This window comes from Physeter macrocephalus, unplaced genomic scaffold (assembly GCF_002837175.3).
Source record: "Physeter macrocephalus isolate SW-GA unplaced genomic scaffold, ASM283717v5 random_504, whole genome shotgun sequence".
Taxonomy (NCBI): domain Eukaryota; kingdom Metazoa; phylum Chordata; class Mammalia; order Artiodactyla; family Physeteridae; genus Physeter; species Physeter macrocephalus.
Window position 1 is genome coordinate 11,757 of NW_021145790.1, and position 20,868 is coordinate 32,624.

At 48.7% G+C, this 20,868-nt stretch overlaps 1 protein-coding gene across 1 annotated transcript in view; it reads right to left on the reverse strand.

The window, feature by feature from the left end:
- Positions 1-840: 840 nt before the first annotated feature.
- The window catches only part of LOC129391886 (translation initiation factor IF-2-like), a 30,362-nt gene continuing 10,334 nt past the window's right edge, over positions 841-20,868 (reverse strand). Inside the window, exon 2 of the mRNA XM_055083043.1 lies at positions 841-1,275. Within this exon, the coding sequence (XP_054939018.1) occupies positions 1,171-1,275 (105 nt within the window). The 3' untranslated portion in view covers positions 841-1,170. The remainder of the gene's footprint in view (positions 1,276-20,868) is intronic.

Sequence of the window (20,868 nt, forward strand, 5' to 3'; positions counted from 1 at the left end):
CCCACCCAACAGAGAACTCAATTCCAAAAGGAGTTAGAGTGTATCTTTCATTATTTAGGATGTATAAGATATAAACATTTACAAAGAATTTGAGAAACTTTATAATAATTTGTTATTTTCTTCTCGAATAACAGTTATGGTCACTTTCTAAATTTTAGAAGTATAATGAGTAAAGAGTATTTTTAAATTTTTCTCTCCGGATAAAAAAAGTAATGATTTTTTTTACTCTCTATAAAGTCTTTTGTTCTCCCTATGGGTCAGTCATCCTTAATTTTAAAAAAAGTTTCTGTGATGCTAATTGGCCTCTGGGACCTATGTGGATATAACTAATAACAAATAACAGATGGACAGACAGACAACGGACAGGTAGATGGACGGATGGACTGCTGGACAGAGAGAGGAGGCATCATTCTTTCTCCACTGCAGTTCCTGTGCCATCAAACGCAGGTGACAACAAGGCCACCCTCCCAGGCGTCCACAAGAACTTAGTGTGGTCATGTCCTGCAAACACACGCAGCACAGAGCTGCCATGTAAGAAGCCATCAGGAGAGGATCCCGGATGGGCCATCTCCCTTCTCCACCTGCTTTTTGAACTCCTGGCCACACACCAGAGCAGATCAGTTTCATGTTATTTACCGACCTCCTTCCTGCACCTACATGCTAGGCATGTACAAAACAAGAAGCGCGGCCCCTGAGGACGCCTAAAGGACAATCCTATCTCTGGACCAAAAACACAGTGGCTGCAAACACTAGCACGTAAATACCTATATCAAATGATAAATAAATTTAGAAGCTCCACATTCACAGAAACACACACACACACACACACACACACACACACACACACACACAACAGGGTGAACTTGATCCGGAGCTTAGCCGACCTGAGAACCAGCCCCAGGGAGAGCGCACTCCCATTTATGGCCACCCATCCCCTCCTTCAGCTCCACCGGAGACAACGGCGCTATATTTAGACGGGTCCGTGATTCCAGACACCGAAGCCAGGGAGCACGGATCAGCCTCTTCCAAGCACTCCTCTTCCAAAAGCCAAGTGACCACGAAAATAATAAAACGATAGCTATAATCTGTAGAACTGGGGGCGGGAGGGAGGGTGCCTCCACAGAGGATGTGCTTTCCTTGCCGATTTCAGCGTGGGGATGACTGGCGATTTCAGCGTCGGCTGGGCTGCTGACTCTTCATATGCTTCCTGGCACCAAGCCCTGCGCCCACGCAGCAGGCCGCCTGCGGGAACACTCCTTTCCCAGACACTCGGGCCTGTGAGCAATGGTACAGCTGTTGTCACTCTCAGGTTACCAGCAGACCCCACCCTGCATACCAGCCCAGCACCCAGAGGCTAATGATCATAGGGCTTGGCTTTTTAAAATCCCAGTGATTTACGTGAAAGGCACTGCACATTCTTAGTGAAATCATAAAGTTTTAGTGTTTAAAAAATTACTAACTAAAACCCAGGTAATTCTAATCAGGGATAGAGCCCAGAAACTGTACGGGAGAAACGAATGAACGGCCATGCCCTAACTACAAAAAACGAAATGAAATGTGTGGCATTACTGGGTGTACTTCCAAGGGTGCATTATACTTTCTTTGATAATTTTATTTCCTCTCTGTTTTCAAATGAACTGCCTGAAATTTCAACTCTATTTACTAGGCCCTACAATTCTTATTTTGATGCGAGATGCTTTGACACATGACTTCTTCAATAGACTCTATTTTTAGTTTCGCAGCAAAATTCAGCAGAAGGTACAGAGATTTCCCAAGTAACCCTGTCCCCACACATGCCTAGTCTCCCCCACTATCAACAGCCCACAGCAGAGTGGTACCTTTGTTATAACCGATGAACCTGCACTGGCATCATTATCACTGAGAAACCCTAGTCTACACTAGGGCTCACTCTTGGTGTTACAGATTTTACGGGTTTAGACGAATGTGTAATGACGTATCCACCGTTGTAGCATCATAGAGAGGAGTGACACCGCACTAAAATCCTCTGTGCTCCACCCCTCCTCTCCTCCCCGACTCCCTAAGCTAGGCAACCACTGAGCTTTCCATTTTCTCCATAGTTTTGTCTTTTCCAGAATGTCACATGTTTAGCATCATACAGTATGTAGCCTTTTCAAATTAACTTTCACTTAGTAATGCGTGTAAGGTTCTTCCATGTCTTTTCCTAGCCTCATAGCTCATTTCCTTTTAGTGCTGAATAGGATTACACTGTCTGGATGTACCAGGCACGTAAATTTTAAAAGAAAAAGGAAATGTTTCCGAAGGAATAAACACTCTATGCCCTGTCTCTCCCACTCAGTGCAGCTATAACACCTGGCCGGAAGGCATGGAGCAGCGATTTGAGAACTCTGAGAAGTAAACCAGAACAGGTGAACTGGGGATGAAGACCGGAATTCACAATACCACCAAACTGGTGCTAAGTTTACCATTTTTTCCAGTCCTGACTCAATGCAGCATGAACGCTACAGAGGGCAAAGGCATGGACATGCCTGCTCCAAGAGCAGGGGAGGGGGCCCTAGTGCTCAGAGAGAATGGGGGCGGCCCCCGTACGCTCACCCCTGCTCTCGTGAGCCCAGTCCCAAGCAGTCTCGCGGTGGCAGGGCTGCTGGCACAGTGGCGGCCAAAGGACCCTGGAACTCTGACGAGCTGTGCTTCTAAGAGGGTAGAATAAACCCCCCTGCTTTTTCCACTCTCTGTTCTTCTGCTGCTTTGCTCCAGAAGTGGGCAGTCCCAGGAAGTGCACCTCGGATCCGGGTAAATAAAACCCCAGTTTTCTGGCTGGAGCACCGAAAGGGGAAGCCCCGAGAAGCAGACAGCTCTGGGGAGACTGCAGAAGAGGAGGAGCTCACGAAACTCCATGAAGTCGTATGAACTCCCCGTGGCATCTCCGAACAGCACCGACGTGGATCTGACCCTTATAGCAGCAATCACCGCCTTTGAGAACTGGACTGTAAGACAGACCATCCCCCGAGTCCCAGACTGGCCACTCGTGGCACAAACATGGGGAAGGTCTGAAAGCATCGTAAAGGCTCTGTAAGCAGAACTGACACTGAAACGATAACCACGGAAAGCTTGGCAGAAATTTAAACTGAACTCAATTGAGTCAACTGCCTGATGAAACAAAAATATCAACATTCTCATAAGACTTAAATAAAAGCCAGAATATCATAACATAATATTCAACAGGTCTATCCAAATTTACTCCTCTCAGTTCACATGGGGAAAGACAACCATCAGACGCCACGGCAAGATGATCCGTAGAGTGGAGCTGTTTCACAGAGACTTTAAAGCAAACGTTATAAAAGCACTCCAAGAAGTAAGAGCAAATACACTTGAAATCAATGGAAACACAGGATGTCTCAGCAAAGGAACAGAAGATACAAAGAAAACCAAAAGGAAATTTTAGATATGAGAATACAGTCACTGAAATTAAAAACACCTTGGATGGGCTCAATAGCAGATTCACTGATTTTGAGTATCTGTCCATATAAATTCTCCAATCTGCATAACATAAAGAGAAACGATTGACAAAAAGTACACACAGACTCAGGAACCGATTAGACAACACCAAAAGGTCTAATATGCATGTCAACAGACTCCTAGGAGGAGAGAAGAAAGAATGCATTGCAGAAGAAAATATTTCAAGAAATAATGGCAGAAAACTCCCCAAATTTGGTAAAAGACATAGCCTACAGATTCAAGAAGTTCAATAAACCCCATATAGGACAAATATAAACAAAGCTACCCACGAGGATATTATAACCAAACTATTCAAAACTAAGGATAAGGAAAAAAATCATGAGAACAACAAGATAGATCCTCATTTCTTATATGAGAATGATTTTAACAACTACAGAAACTAAAATAGGTAGAAAGAAGTGGGGAAAAGCGCTTTAAAGTACTGAAAGAAAAGTATTATAAGCCCAGATTTCTATATCTAGCAAATATATGCTTCTCGCATGAAGGTGAAATAAAGACATTCTCAAATGAAGGCAAAGAGAATTCACTGACAGCAGAACTGGTCTAAAAAAATGGCTAAAGTAAGCTCTTCAGATTAAATGAAAACGATGAGGAGGAGACTTGGAACATGAGGGGCAACAGAAATGATAAACATGTAGGCAAACTTTAAGAGGCGGTTCTTCTCTTCTTGAGTTTTTTACAATACAGATGTAACACATAACCATGGAGAATACCTATATTCCACATGAAATGATACAGTACTAATTCTAGGGAGACTGTGAAACGTTTGCATATTTCAATCCATACAATTTCAATCCCCTACAATTAAACAAAAGTTACTTAAAAACCACAGTAGAAAAATTAAAATGAGACACTAAATTTTTTCAAATAACTCAAAAGTAACTTTTTGAAGAGTTGTCATTTAAGGTGATACAAATCCTTGCTCAAATATGTGATTTGCAGGTATTTTTCATGGAGCAGAGGACTCAAATTGACTTACGGATTTAACAACATTTCAGGCATGATTTATTTTGTAGACATAGATACACTGATTCCAGAATTTTTATGGAAAGGCAAAGAAATGAGACTAGCCCAAATAGTTCTGAAAAAGAAGAAAGCTGGAGGAATCACATTACCCTGTTTTAAGGCTAAATATAATGCTACAATATTCAATGGTACTGGCGAAGGAACAGATATAAATCAATTAAAAAAGATAAAGAATCAAGAAATAGATCCACAATGATACAAATGAACTCATTTACAAAACAGAAACAGACTCACAGACTTAGGAAACAAACTTATGGTTACCAAAGGGGGAAGGCAGGGGGAGGGATAAATTAGGAGTTTGGGACTCTCATACACACACTGCTATATATAAAATAGATCACCAACAAGGACCTACTGCATAGCACAGGACACTATACTCAATATCTTAAAATAAACTATAATGGAAAAGAATCTGAAAAACAATATATACACACACATATATATGTATATATGTACATATACATATAGTATAATTGAATCACTTTGCTGTATACCTGAAACTAACAACATTGTAAATCAACTATGTTTCAATAAAATTTTTTTTAAATGGATCCACACAAATATGGGCAACTGATTTTTGACGAAGGAGCAAATGACAGTCTTTTCAACAACTTTGTTGGAACAACTGGATGCCCTATGCCAGAGAAAGAAGAGAGCACAACAAGGAGGGGAAGAACTTTGATCTAAATCTAATGCCTTATATAAATATTAACTCAAAATGAATCACAGAGCTAAATGGAAAAGTAAAAACATGGGAGGAAATCTTCATGACCTGGGGTTAGGCAACAGCTCTCAGACATGGCACCCAAAGCATGTCTAAACTAAACATGAAGTGTAAAAAAAAAACCCAAAAAACAAAAAAATGGTTTTCCTCACAATTAGAAACATCTAATCTTCTAAAACACTGCTAAAAGAACAAAAAAAACAAACCACTGGGGAGAAAAATACCTGCAAATCACACACTCGAGCAAGGATTTGTATCACCTTAAATGACAACTCTTCAAAACACAGTAAAAGAAAATGAATAATCCAATTAAAAACAGTCAAAAGACTGGAACAGAGATTTCACCGAAGAAGATATACGGAGGCAAATAAACACACGAAAGGTGCTCAGCATCATATGAGCCATTAGGCCAACGGGAGTGAAAAGCACGAGGCAGTACCACTCCACATCTATGAGAACGGCTACAGGAAAAAAGCCTTGAAAATACCAAGAGATGGTGAGAATACAAAGCAGTTGGACGTCTCATATCTTGCTGGTGGGAATGCAAAATGGTACAGCACCCTGGAAAACAGTTTGGCGGTTTCTTAACAAAGTTAAACATACACCATCTGACCCAGTCCAGGACCGTTTATTGCAGCTCAATACACAATCACAGAGCAGTGGAAACAACCCTGATGTCCTTCAGTGGATGGACGGGTAAACAAACTGGGTTGGAGCCACACAACAGACCACGACTCAGCGATGAAAGTTAAAGGAGCCGCTGAGACGTGCAAGAAGTCGAATCTCAGAGGTGGTCACTGAAAGAAGTTACTCTCAAAAGGACACTCACTGCATGAGGACATTTAGACGGCATCCTCCAAAGACAGAATGGTAGCGATGGACAACAGATCCGTGGCTGCCAGGGAGACCACGAGGGAGGCTGGGGGAGTCTGGCGGGTGATGGGACTGTTCTGCGTATCCTCGCTGCAGGGCTGGCTGGTTGAGCAGATCTATACGTGCGGTTAAAATTCAAGGAACTGGGGCTTCCCTGGTGGCGCAGTGGTTGCGCGTCCGCCTGCCGATGCAGGGGAACCGGGTTCGAAGAAGTCAAGCTGACTCCGCATGAATTTAAAAAATAAAATTTAGAAAACACAAAGAGAAAAATAAGAGCCGGATTCAGGTGCCAGTCTTCATGACAGATGTCCATGGAAAATCCTTCCTTCCCCGCCCCGCCCCCAGAACCTTCCAGGCCAGCGTCAGGTGTCGGTGCCCTGTCTGCCCTCACTTCACACACACACACACACCCCCCCCACACACTCACTCACTCTCAGGGCCATGGTGACAGCAGTACCACGTGACAGCAGAAAACCAATCGGTTTGGTTTTACAGATTGTAATCCTGGTTCTCTTGACGCTGGGAGGATAACAGAGAAACATGCCAGATGCCTGTTACAGGTGGGCATCAGATAAACGGTGATGATGTGGGACTTCCTTACACTAAAATACATCCCGTTTATCTGAAACATCACACGACGGGCACCCTGGATTTCATGTGGCAACCCTAGGTCGCAGAGGTCCTCAGTGCCCCCAGGCCGTGGCACCCTCGGGGCCGCCCAGGCGCGTGGGTAGGAAGTGAGGCGGTCGGCCCGTGGGGACGCCCCCCTTGCTGGCCTCAGCAGGGTCAGGTCACAGAGGTGGGCTCTACAGGCAGCCTCCCCGCCCGGTGCGGAGCCCAGGGTTCCCCGGCCCCGTCGTCTCACCCCAAGTGAGAGCTGCTGTTTTGCGTCTTGCTCCTCCAAAGCGATGGCTCCAGACCGTGCTTTGCCCACCACCCCAGGCTCACGGTCAGACAGCCAGCCTGAGGCGGGTGTGACTCGGAACAACGCTCTGCATCTCCCTGAGCCACACGTAAGCGAGGCTAGCAGGACCCGTCCCGCCCTCCCCGCGGGCCTCCGTGGACAATGGAAACTCGCTGCCGGCCAGAGGGACTGGCAAAGGGCCCCTCAGACGTCCACTGTCCTCTTCCTCGTTGTTGACAAGTCACCCCACCTGCTCACCAGTCCGGCCATTCTGCCTGTGACACGCGTCTCCATCCGCGCCAACGGCCTGTCCACGGGCTCCGACCACACCCTCTTCTTCTACCCGGGCCTCCACGGCAGCTCCCACCTCAGCCCCCGGCCCCAGCCTCGCCCTCCCCACGGCACCAGGGCTGTCTGCTCACAGAGCTGGTGAGCTTCCATCCCTCCTCCCGGCCGAACAGATGGACGGGCGCTAATGGGCAGCACGGAGGCACCTCTGCTGGTCCAGCCCAGCACCCTTCCTCCCTGGAGAACCAGCTTTCTCGTCCTTCCAGAAACAGGCCGTGCTCTCGGACACCTCTGTGCCTCGCCCCTGCCATCCGTCGGCCCCCGGCGCGGGAGGAACGATCGTCCGTTTCCTAGCCAGGGCCTCCCAGGCGCACAGACACAGCCCCCATCAGCGCGTGCCTCGAACGTGGCACCCACGACATGGTACCCACAGTGACCCGGCTCCATGACAGGCCCCTCCACCCTGCCAGCCACTGACCTCACACCCCACACACAGTAGGCGTGCTAACGACGTGTGTCAGGGAGAAGCGAGCGTTTCCAGCAAGCCTCGGAAGGTAGGTGGGCAGCAGTGACCACAGCTGACCCCCACGAGTAATGAACGAGCCCTCGGTGCCAGGAAAAATGACGCCTCCTCCGAGCAACAGAGCTTGTCTTCCTTTCAGTGACAAGAGCTACGACAATCAGTGCTTCCCTTCCGCCCAGCTTGTCAGAAACACAAAGACAAAGCCAGTGCCCCCTCACTGCACGCAGACTTGCTCTCACGGCTGGCATCCCCTGCCCCCCTCTCTGAATCCCCTGGCCTGGTTTTCTCTCCCGGTTTTCATCAACCTTCCTGCACACGGGCCCGAGGCCGAGGCCGCAGCGAACCTGATGAGACGCAGAGGAAATGCACAGGGCAGGGCAGGAAGACGGTCAGAGCAACCGTAGAGAGTGCAGGGACGTGATCGTGCCAGCGAGCCACAGCTGGAACCCGGGCCGGACCACGTTTGCAAGCCGAGCCCGAGGGGCAGCACTTGTGCCAGGCCACCTCCTGCACCTGAGCAAACACGACGGGATCGCGCCCGGCATGGAGGAGCGGTGGGGGCACCGGCCGGTCCTCCAGTCCCTCCAGGACACCGCGGGCCACCGGCACGGCGCACTGATCTTTCCTGGTTGTTAGTCCGTGGGGAACGCGGGGTCTGAAGCGACAGGCAAAGCAGACGGATTGGTGGCCAGAGTCCTTCCCGACAGAGGCTCCCTGAAACCCGAGAGGGCCCAGCTCGGGCCGTCAGCTAGAGAAAACCTGTGTGCGTCTGTCACAGAGTGACCTGTGGCTTGTCCTCCCAGCCCGCCTCAGCCCAGCAGCCAGTACACCCCACATCCTGGAAGGATGGGCGTCACCTTTTCTAAAGCTCCCAGGTGACGGGTCAGACGTCCCCGCCCTGGGTGTCCAGCCGTCCCTACTACTTCTTCCCTGGCAACCCCAGCTTCCCCCCATCTCTCAGATTAAATGATTCAAATGATAACACCAAATGCTGAACCACACTTCCCCGAAGACGCCTGGCAGCTCCCGTTCAGCCGTCCCGCATCCCTCCGCCCACGTGAACACCCGGCCTCCCGTCCGTGCGCCCTGGAGCACGTGGTCCACCACCCCTTGCTGGTCTCTGCCAGGCCGGGCTCCCTCACCTGCACAGGTGGGCACACAGCACATACCCCCTGAGGACAGCTGCACGGCTGGGGCCCTGACACACACAGAGGGAGCTGGAGGGACACGAAGAGGCAGGAAGGACAGGAAGATGCTGCCCTGAAGGAACCAGGGGAAATGAGCTAGAATGAACAGAGTTGCAGCCGAACTCTTTGTCTGACCTGTTGTCCTAACCAGTAGGCTCAGCTTAAGAATCACTTTTGTAACTGTTCCAAGTCACCTTGAAGACAATCTGGGCAGTTGACGTAAGGACCGGAAATTCACTGCTAGTAGGGAATTACTGTTAGTTTTGTTAGACATGATAATGAGATAATGGCCATGAGCAAGTCAGCCTATTAGTCAGTGATGCCCCCAGAAGGATTTGCAAACGAAAGGACAGCGAGCGTGAGGGCTTTACCCATAAAAGAGTCGAGCCAAATAATACAGAAGTTTAAAATTTTTAAAGCACGGTAACGGGCACAAATGGGCGCCTGAGTATAGCCCCGCCCCCTGCGCCCACCCCTTATGCTGTTCTCTACTTTTACGTATGTTTGAAATCTGCCGTCGTGTTTTTTAAAAGGAGAAATACTCCATTTTCGTCATTCCAAGTCATCCACTGAATGGAATTAGCTGAATCTTCAAATCGATTGCTGTTCATTACTGAATTCAGGGCAGTCCCCTGAAAAGGGATCTATTCTAAAATTCTCTTTTTCTATGTTTAAGCTGGATACTATTTTAAAAGGAATGATGATCATGTGAAAACATTGCTGAATCAGAAGCTAGGAAAGCATTATTCAGCTACTTCCCAGCACCCTGTGGTTTGCTCAGGGCCATTGAGTCCCACTCCCTGAAAGCCACCCCACCTGCATCCCCGTAAAGAGGGCCTGAGCCCCACAGGGATGCCTCGTACCCCAGGCCCAGGGCACCCCTGCAGGTGAGGCTAGTGATCCTGGCTGGATGGATTCCATTTCCCGCTGAGTTAAGACAATTACTGAAGAAATAGCTGCTAACACATTTGATGCTCCCAGGAAACAATTTACATTTAAAATTTAATAAACTTCACACACACTAGAACAGTGAAAACTGAAGACGGACCCAGCGACTGTAATTCTCCTCCACTGCTGGTGGAACGCAGAACAGTTCAGCAGCTTGGAAAACAGCTGGGGGCTTCTTAAATGGTAACCACACACCTACCACTCAACCCAGCCGTTCCACCCCTTGGTAGTTACTCAAGAGAAAAGGGGCCTATGTCCACACCAAGACCATAACTGAATGCTCACAGCAGCTTTATCTGTAGCGGCCATAACTTGGAAACAACCCAAATTTCCATCGACAGGAGAACGGACACGCAAATTGTTGTAAATTAGTAAGTGGAAACAAACCTCCTGTCAACAGAGGAACAAACCACAGAAATACCAAGATATAAATGAACATCAAAACCATTATGCTGAGTGAAAAAACTAGACAAAAAAGAGTATGTACCACTCAGTGCCATGTAAAGAAGATTCTAGAAAATGCAAACTAACCTATAGTGACAAAAGCCGACCAGGTACGGGTCGAGGGAGAGATGGGTTGCAAAGAGGCAGAAGAAAACTTTTGAAAGTGACAGAAAAACCCTGCATCTGGATTGTGGTGATGGTTTTCCAGGGTGTAAACATATACCAAAATTCATCAAACCATATGCTTTAATTACGTGTAGTTGATTGTACATAAATATACCTCAACCAGTAGTTATAAAACTCAGTACCTCTTCTCAAGCGCACACGGGAAAAAAGAATAAATTCTCGAAAAAGAACCTCATCTTCAAAATACTGAGAAGAAGAGCATGAGTGAGATAATTCATAACTGAGGTCCACAAGGTCACTGGCTACAGAGCTAGTTACTCCCTGCTGAGTTCAGGCTCTGAGGTCAGGACAGTGCTCTCAGCATATAAAATACACCTCCTCCACCTGGAGCCATTTGCCTACGTTTTCCAGCAGTGAGGATCTACCTTAGTTCCAACTGTGTCTAAATAAAGGTTTGCTGTTTTTTCTGTATCTGATCTTACTAGCCCAGGATATATGCAGACTCTTACATCCCCTGCAGATCTAGCACTGTCCTTGCACGTGGTCTGTGCTCAATTTCTGTAGAATTAAGCTTCACCTGTATCACTTATTCAATTAAAGTTATCAAAATTGTCCCTTGTAAAAAAAAATACAGCCCCAAGTAATGGGACCAGAGAAATACTCTGATGAGCGCCCGGCCCCGCAGGCAGCACTGACGCAGGCCTGCCCGGTCACCACATGACTGCCGGGGGTTTCTGGGCAAGGTCAGGGCCCACCCAGAAAAACAAACATGGCAGCTTGGTGGCAAGGTGCCCGGCACACTCCTGGGGTCCTCAGGTCAGAGTCCTCCTCAGCTACCATATGCCACGTGCTTCCTGCAGGGCCGCTGGGACGACGTGTCCAAGAACTGCCACCAAAGCCAGATAATTTGCAATTCAAACTGATATCCTCGACTCTGGTGTTGACTTTTCTGAATAGTGTCCAGTCCTGACAGCCTCCCAGATGTCTGCACTTCTCCACCCCTCTTTATCCTCCTTTTTGATCATTAGAAACAGAGAACTCCCCATTGAATAAACCTCTGGGTGTCTATTTACGTGAACTAATCTTGGTGTGATATTTACAGCTCCTCCCCCCCGGCTGCTGATGTGTCTAGAGGCGTGTTATATTTAAGAACTGCTTCAGCAGAACCATTTTCTGAGAAGGCCTTTCATAAAAATAAACCTGCCTGATCTCTGCCCCGCCCTACAAGCGGGGCAGAGATCCTTCTTTTCTGGGTGTTCCCGCAGCACTCTGTACACACCCCTGTCACAGCGTTTGTCAGCATGACTCGTTTAGAGACCTGTCCTTCCTTCTACTCGGTGGGCTCTGTCAGGTCAGGGACAAACTGTCCACACCCAAGAGGCCAGCCCATGGATGAATGAGTTCTCATGAATTCTTGTTCTTAGAAAATCATAGCTGATTAAATGAATAAATCTTTAAAAGGGTCCTATATCAGTAACAATGGACCATTTCATTTTAAACACCCATTGTAGGGAGGGAAACAGAACACAAACTTAATAGAGTCGATCAGTGTGTGGGCAGGGAATGTTGTCTGCCATTCCAGTTCCACGGGGATCAGGCCACTGCAGCAGCCCCCATGGTCCACCCTGAGGGGATTCAGGATGGAGAAAAACAAGATACTGGCTCCTAGATAGCAAAGATGTGAATCTGAGGAATAATTTCAATGAGCCCAAACTCTTGCATCTTCCCATACACGGAAAAACACTAAAATCATTAACTTGAGACGTCTGTTTTTTGTGATTAGCATCAGTCTGTTGATGTTTGACTACATGTTTTTTTTTTCCAGCAAAAGCTCCAACATATCCTGTCTTCTCTTTGGAGCTGCTCCTCAGAGCGAACTGAGAGGCTGTCTCCTGGGCTATCGTCCTCAGTAAGATCCCCGAATAAAATGTAACTCACAACTTTTAGGTCTTACGTTTTTCTTCCATCAACAAGAAGAACAAGAGTTTGTCCTAAGATGCTGGAAGATGTTTGATTAAAAAGATGTTGGATGAAAAAAATTTTTTAAATGGAAGCTTGTCTTTACTTCGTTTTCGGTTTTGTACCAAAGAATCTTTTTACGCCATTTAAATATTTCATGTCTTTTTTGATCAACAATTTATGTTTCAGACAAGTAATTCTGCAGGAAAACAACTAGATAAGTGACCCCACACGTATTTTACAGAGCCTTCTGTTTCACGGGGGATGCTTGTGAAGGCTTTATCACCATTTCCACGTTGCGATGCTGTGGATGAGTCACAGCTAGAGGCTAAGCAGAGCAGGAGTGCTTGCCTGCGACCTGGGCTTGACTGGCGTTTTCCACGGCAACTGTGTTAAACCACTGTGAAGTGTATTAAAACGTAGACAGAAAGGCCTCTGAAGAGGAAATTATGTAACAACAATTAGAACAACTGTGCACTAATGTATGTGGTGCTTTCAGACTAAACAAAACTCCTTGAGAGCTGTATCCAGGCGGTTCACTTTCAGACTGGATGGGAGGATGGACGATGCGATGGACTGGACACCTCAGCCACCTGCGAGCTCCCTCAAAACCTACTGACTGGGCTTCCCTGGTGGCGCAGTGGTTGCGCGTCCGCCTGCCGATGCAGGGGACGCGGGTTCGTGCCCGGGTCCGGGGGGATCCCGCATGCCGCGGGGCGGCTGGGCCCGTGAGCCATGGCCGCTGAGCCTGCGTGTCCGGAGCCTGTGCCCTGCAACGCGGGAGGCCACAGCGGTGAGAGGCCCGCGTACCAAAAAAAAAAAAAAAAAACCCTACTGACTGAGCCAGGAGCCTGGCTTCCTGGGGGCGGGGGCGGGGGCAGGGTTGGCAGTTAAGAAAGTCCTATATTCCAAAGAACTTTTGCAAATCCCTAGCCTTGACAATGCGGTGAGGCAGGAAAGAGGTAAATCAATGCGGATTACAGGAATTCAGATTTTGCTGATTTCCTCCTCTCTCTCTCTCTTCCTAAGGTCACAAGTTTCCAACTGGGTGCAGGAGGAGTAACCCCCCTGCCCATGGGCCCAGGTTCCAGGGGGGACTGGCCAGCAGCACGCCTGGAACCTCTCCAACCCAGCCGGAGGGTTTCAAGGAGCACGAGCATATGGGCCTGGGCCCTGCTGATGTGGGGTGGGGTGACGGGGTGTGGGGACAGCAGGAGGCTGGCAGAGTCCTGCTCTGACAATGACAGAACATGTCCACAGCTGAAAGTGCCCAGGGAGGGGACATCGCATTGCTTCCTGGCCACAGGCCTGGGGTCTGTAGCCCTGAGCAGGTGGGTTAACCTCTCTGGGATTCAGTGTCCTCATCCCCGAAATGATGGCAATAAAGGCACCTACGTACGTGTCTACTGAGAGGGATACACGACACATGCGCAGAAAGCCTGCAGGTACCCTCACACCACATCCACAGACCAGAGCTGCCGGTCCGTGGCCAGGTCTGGCCAGGCCACTTCTGTGATGTCCCAGCAGGTCAAACTGCTGTGAAAGCTTCTGGACACCACCTTGGCTGCATACTTATCTCACTGCAGACAGGTCCACGGACCACGCTCTGAGAAGCACTGGCGTCTGAGTAGCACTGGCCTCAGGCCTGCTGCAAACACAGGATTATGTATCTCTGGCCCTCAAACCTCGGTTCACTGGCCTTGCTTCTTTCTTACTTTGTTATTACAAGTGTTAACATGTGCCTTCGAGTCAGACTTAAAGTCGTGGATACTGAAGCACAGACAGCTGACACGCTGGCCTGGTCCTGACGCTAAGCAAGACAGAGCAGCACGTGCTCGGCAGGCCTGGGCCTGACTCCCCGAATCCTGCTACCACCACCTGTGTGATGCGGGATGCAGGCTGGGGCCGCTGCCTAAGGATGAAATGGGTGCTCGCCTTCTCCCAGAGGCCCTGCAAATGAACTGAAGTGACAAACTGCCAGCACAGCACCCCCAGAGGCCCCGGCTCCAGCCCACCCTCGGCCAAGGCTCCCTTTCTCCTGAAGCATCTGCATCTTCTCAGGGGGCCTGACGTCCTCCAGCCGCTCACACCTCCTAGGAAACCGCCCCACATCTTCCCCTGAGACCTAGAACTTTCTTCAGGGCCCACAGCGACCCTTCCACAAATATCTGAACCGTGCACTGCGGGGTAAAGAACTGCACTAGGCCCTGTGTCCCTGGGTTCAGATCTGGGTCACCCGTGCCACCTAGCGGGTCACACTCCTTAACCTCTCTGTGTCTCACCTTCCTCATGAAAACTGGGAGAAAGAGCAGCCCCTCTTCCGGGCTGTTGGAGGAGGGATGAGGTGGGGTGACACACAGCGGCACTGTAAACGGCGCCTGGTAAACACCCCACCGCCCGTGCCCTCCCTGAGCTGTTGTCACTCTCTCCATGCGGCCCCCACCCTCCAGCCTCACCCACAGGCAATACTAGCATCTCAGTGAGTGAGTGAGAGACTTTCTGCCCAGCTCTGCCGCCTCCGCCCAGGTCCGGCGCCCCAGGTCTCGGGGTTCAGAGCCTCGCCACCCGGAGCCCGGGGCACCCAGAGTCGGGCCTTCCTTTCCACTCACAGGGCTGGAGGCGAGGTCAGCCTGGTCCCCCGGCCGGGTCCATGGTCCCTCTGGCTGACCCAGCCAGTTCCCAGACGCTCCCCTTTCCTCGCTGGCTTCCCTGCCATGCTGGCCCCGGTGGAATCTTCTAAGAACAAGCTCTGTCCATGCGGACGGAGCTCTCCTTCTCAAATCCCTTTGACCGATCCCCCAGCTCTTCAAGATGAAGTCCAGGGCCCCGGGCTGGCCCTGCACACCACACGCTGTGGTCCCAACCCATGGTTCAGGCATCTCAACGTGCCATCCTCAGTGTTCCCTCCGTCCTCCGGGGTGTGTCCGCCTGCCAGTTAGCCCCATGGGGGTGGGAACGGGCCCCTCACTCACTCCTGGCAGCCCCTCCCCTGGCACACGGCCCTCATCTTCCACCACCCAGACGCACTTGATCCACTTTTCCACCCAGCTCCAAATCTGACCGGCTTTCCCTCGTCTCCTGGCTTCAAACAGGGGCCCTCCTGCAGTCAGGGCTGCAAGACCTTCCTTTATGTTGGTTTTAGCTGCTCTCCAATGTCTTGGCTTGGCCTGGTCCCCTCTGAGTCCTCGTGTCTGTACTCAGAGACGTTTATGAAATAATTGTGGGTGGTTTGCTACGTAGAAGGGCCAAGATCTGGCCTCGCCGCCAGCATGATAAATGAGGAGGGGTTATATAAATACAGCAAGGATGCCATGGTTTCCAGCCATCAGCTGGGATGAGAAATGCTACTCTAAGATGTTCTACTGCTAATGCGAAATGAGAAGACCATTCTTTTTTTTCCTGAGGAGCCCCAATTCTGGTGATAACCGTGCTTTCAAAACTAGGAATCTAACTGAGTTCATTTTCACTCCAGTTCACTGGTCATGAACTGCTGCTACTGTTTTTACTACTATTTTAAGTGAAGACCTGACACAGGAGCCAGAGCGCGGCTGTCGGAGTGGGTCATAGACAGCTGAGGCCATCACGGTGACTCATTTTCTGGCATGTGCCTAATCACTGGCTCGATGTTCCCAATGCAATGCTGAAACTATGACAACAATACACCACTCAGAGGCTGCATTCTTCGAAATAAGCTATTGTTTCCACTGCTGTGATACAACCCTGTACTTCACAAACGAGAGCGTTTGAAACTACAGTCGTAAGTGGATGTTTTCCCAAGCCTCATTACAAAGTTAACACAGTGGACCGTAATTTCAGGTTTAGGCTTTTACGTTTGCTTGCAGGGAGCAGAGACGTAAAAGCTTTTTATGCCCTTTTATAGAATCTGGAGACAGGACATGCGGCTGAACGTGGGCTGGAAAGCCCGTCATCCAAGTCCAACAGGGGGGTCAAGGTGCACATCTGCTTTTGTGTACACAGCGAGGGCCCAGTGGGCAGTGAGAGGGGGTGGGGGGCGCCCCCCACCCCGGGCTGCAGGAACAGCAGACACAGAGGCAGGTCTGACCTCCCAATTACCATTACTTTCCTGTAGCAAAAAAAATAGAGTCAAGAGGAAGTTCGTCAAAACAACAAATGTGGTTGAACACCTATTTATCTCAAGTTAATGAGCTTGGAGTGGCGGCTGCCTAAGCTCTGAGATGTTTCCTGTGACAAACATAGACAGACTTATCAAAATTTAGATTGTCTACGGATCTGACTCTACCGGGGAATGTGTAAATCCTCTGGGTTTTTCCGTTTGGATCAGCAAAGTGTCTTCATTTCCCGACACTTTCCCCGGTGGATCTACAGACTTGCTCAGTATTTTACCTCATTTCCAGACATATGTTTTTCAGGAAATCATCCTATGGTGTTATTTCGCAGAGAGGACCCTACAGAGCAGCTGATCAAACACACGTGAGACATCGCTGACTGTGTTCACGCTGAACCTAGACTATTTATTTTATATTGTCTTTGATGGGTAAAGGATGTCATGCAATGATGTTGGACACAGCTTGGGTTTGGAGCAAAGACCTCCTCCAAAATCCCTCACTGGACCAACAGTCAGGAGGCCCCAATCCAATCACAGGCTGCTCCACCATCTCCATATCAGTCAAGACAAGACCAAGGATGAAGGGGTGCCCAGGTCCAAGTGGCACCAAGAGGGTGCATTTGAAGACCTTGTTGTCCTACCTGCCGTTCTTTACATCCACAGCCTCACCGTGGAGGCGACCAGACAGCAGCAAACCACTCGCTCCTCCCTCAAAATCCCCAGCCTGCAACATCAGGGCCTCCTGCAGAGCAACAGGTGGTCACTACCACACGCTGACAAAAGAAGAGGGACAAAAGTGAAACCTGGTGCAAAGCTTCTTCTCCCAATGATATATCACTTCTGCACGTAGAAAATAAATGAAAACATGTTTCAATGCCAATGCCTATTTAGCATTATAAAAACACTCCCTACCTAGTCTACATATAATAAATGCTGCAGAGGGTGTGGAGAAAAGGGAACCCTCCTGCACTGTTGGTGGGAATGTAAATTGGTGCAGCCACTATGGAGAACAGTCTGGAGATTCCTTTAAAAATTAAAAATAGAGCCACCATATGATCCAGCAATCCCACTCCTGGACACGTATCCGGAGAAAACTCTAATTTGAAAAGATACATGCACCTCAGTGTTCATTGCAGCACTATTTACAGTAGCCAGGACATGGAAAAGCAACCTAAATGTCCATCAACAGAGGAATGGATAAAGAAGATGTGGTACATCTATACAATGCAATATTATTACTCAGCCATAAAAAAGAATGAAATCATGCCATTTGCAGCAACATGGATGGACCTGGAGTCTGTCATACAGAGTGAAGTAAGTCAGACAAGACAAATGTCATGATATCGTTTATATGTGGAACCTAAAAAAAAAACAAGATGCAAATGAACTTATTTGCAAAACAAAAAGAGACCCACAGACATAGAAAACAAACTTAGGGTTACCAAAGGGGAAGTGGTGGGGAGGGATAAATTAGGAGTTTGGGATTAACATACACACACTATTATTTTTAACATCTTTATTGGAGTATAATTGCTTTACAATGGTGTGTTAGTTTCTGCTTTACACCAAAGTGAATCAGTCATACATATACATATGTTCCCATATCTCTTCCCTCTTGCGTCTCCCTCCCTCCCACGCTCCCTATCCCACCCCTCCAGGTGGTCACAAAGCACCTAGCTGATCTCCGTATGCCATGAGGCTGCTTCCCACTAGCTAACCACCCTACGTTTGGTAGTGTATATATGTCCATGCCACTCTCTCACTTCGTCACAGCTTACCCTTCCCCCTCCCCATATCCTCAAGTCCATTCTCTAGTAGGTCTGTGTCTTTATTCCCATCTTACCCCTAGGCTCTTCATGATATTTTTTTTTCTTAGATTCCATATATATGTGTTAACATACGGGATTTGTTTTTCTCCTTCTGACTTACTTCACTCTGTATGACAGACTCCAGGTCCATCCACCTCACTACAAATAACTCAGTTTCATTTCTTTTTATGGCTGAGTAATATTCCATTGTATATATGTGCAGGGTAGATGCCCAGTAGTGCGATTGCGGGGTCCTATGGTAGTTCTATTTGTAGTTTTTTAAGGAACCTCCATACTGTTCTCCATAGTGGCTGTAACAATTTACATGGCTATCATCAAAAAAAATGTAGAAACAACAAATGCTGGAGAGGGTGTGGAGAAAAGGGAACACTCTTGCACTGCTGGTGGGAATGTAAATTGATACACACACTATTATATATAAAATACGGAAACAACAAGGACCCACCGGATAGCACAGGGAACTCTACTCAATATTTTATAATAACCCAGAAGGGAAAAGAATCTGAAAAAAATATGTACATGTATAACTGAATCACTTTGCTGTACACCTGAAACTAACACAGCATTGTAAATCAACTATACTTCAATTTAAAAAAAAACACTCCCTACCTATATAAAAATGTTATGAGAATAATACACTCCCGCACACGAGTGTATTATTAAAACCAGCCCAGTTTAAAAACAAGTCATCCATTACTTCCCATTAACCTCGCCAGGTAAAGTCTAAAATGCTGACATACAAATACCTATCATTTTCAACTCATAAAACGAGAAGTAAACAGCAAGAAAACATTCCAAACATATAATTTCCCCCTGGGGTTGCCATTCAGATGCCTTGTCTAGAAAGCAATGTTTTCCACAGACCGACAGTGAAAATAAAGAGAGGAAGGACGTATTCTTCCAACTTCAGATGTATCACGTATCAGTTGTAACTGACAGATGGAAAGGATTCCACACAGGTCAAGTAAAGCTTCATAAAGCAGGATAAGTTATTTTTGTGAGTGTGACTAAAAACAAGCTTAAAAAGAAGAAGAAAACACACCGAGGAATGATGGGCTGGCACAGACCCCGGGGGGCCAAGAGCACCTGTACAGGGACCGTCGCGACACTAAGGTGCCCCCAGGTGGGCGCTCCATCAATTCCACCTGATGACGATGGCGATCCTGTCCACCTATGAGGCCCCTTGGCATCAGCTGCAGGACAGGGTAGCATCAGCGCCGCCCTGAGGACCACCCGGGATATCCTGCCTCCTAGCTCCTCCGTGCTGGGAGGCCAGAGATGGGGGACATTAACCCCAGGAGCCCCCATCTCTGACGCCCTCCCACCTGCAGGAGGTGGGCGGCGAAAGCTGCGCGGCTTACTGTGACAGTCACAGCATGACCCACGGTCCGGCCAAAGCCGCCCACAAAAAATCACACCCCCAGCCCTGTGAGTCTGGGTCTGCGTAGCTTCTACTTTGAGGGCAGCCCGTCTGTGGGGCGGAGCGGAGCAGAGCCCTGCGCTTTCCCAAAACCTACGGGCACGGGACGCAGTGAGCTGAGTCAACACCCCGGGCCAAGGGAGGTGCTGAAACGTCTATGAATTCCTAAGCCAGCATCGGCAGAACGTCTTGCTGGGGGAGAAGTCTGCATTCGAGGCGTCACGTTAATTCACAAACACGTGGTCTGTGCTCCACAAGAGCTGGGATCCCACCCCACTTACCTCACCCAAAACAACACCCCACCCGGGCGACTCAGGGTTGCACATCTGGAGACCTGGCAACACCGCTACCAACAGGTGGGTAACATCATGGGTCCCACACACAAGCAAGAAGCCACTCGGATGCTGACAAGGGGACTGTTTCTTCAGAAAAACGCCCTTGAGAGACGCAGGTGGTTCACAAACAGCCCAGGGACGTCGCCTGCGGAAACCAGGCGGTGGCTTTAGCCAACGGGACTTTGCAAACTATGTCCCAGGCCTCTACTCTGTGTGGTGGGTGACCTCAGGGTGAGGAGCAGGACACCAGCCTGGAGTCTTCAGCCGTGTGACAATCTCACCCATAAGCTGTAGAGAGAGTTACATCCCCCAACTTTGCAGCACCGGTGGGGGTCCAACCTCCTGGGGCGGGGCTGGTGGCGCCTGTCCCGTCAGCTGGAAAACATTAGTATCACAGATGACTAAAAGGCTGAAATGAGGCAGGCCCTCACGAAAAGCATTTCTGTTTCCTCCTTTGAGAAAAACGTCCAACCCCAAAGGCAGCATTCCAAAAACGCGAAACACGAGGGTCAGTGAAAAAAGAATTGACGAATAACAAGGAAATACCTTACACTGAAATCTTTTTCAATGTCAATTCATCTCGTTCCCAAACTAGTTTTCATTACTTTTCTGAATGTGGCAAAATTCCCCGCCTAACCTCATTCGGGACACACTCTTCATCTGTGGATCACGGCACGGAAACCAGGCAACGGCACCT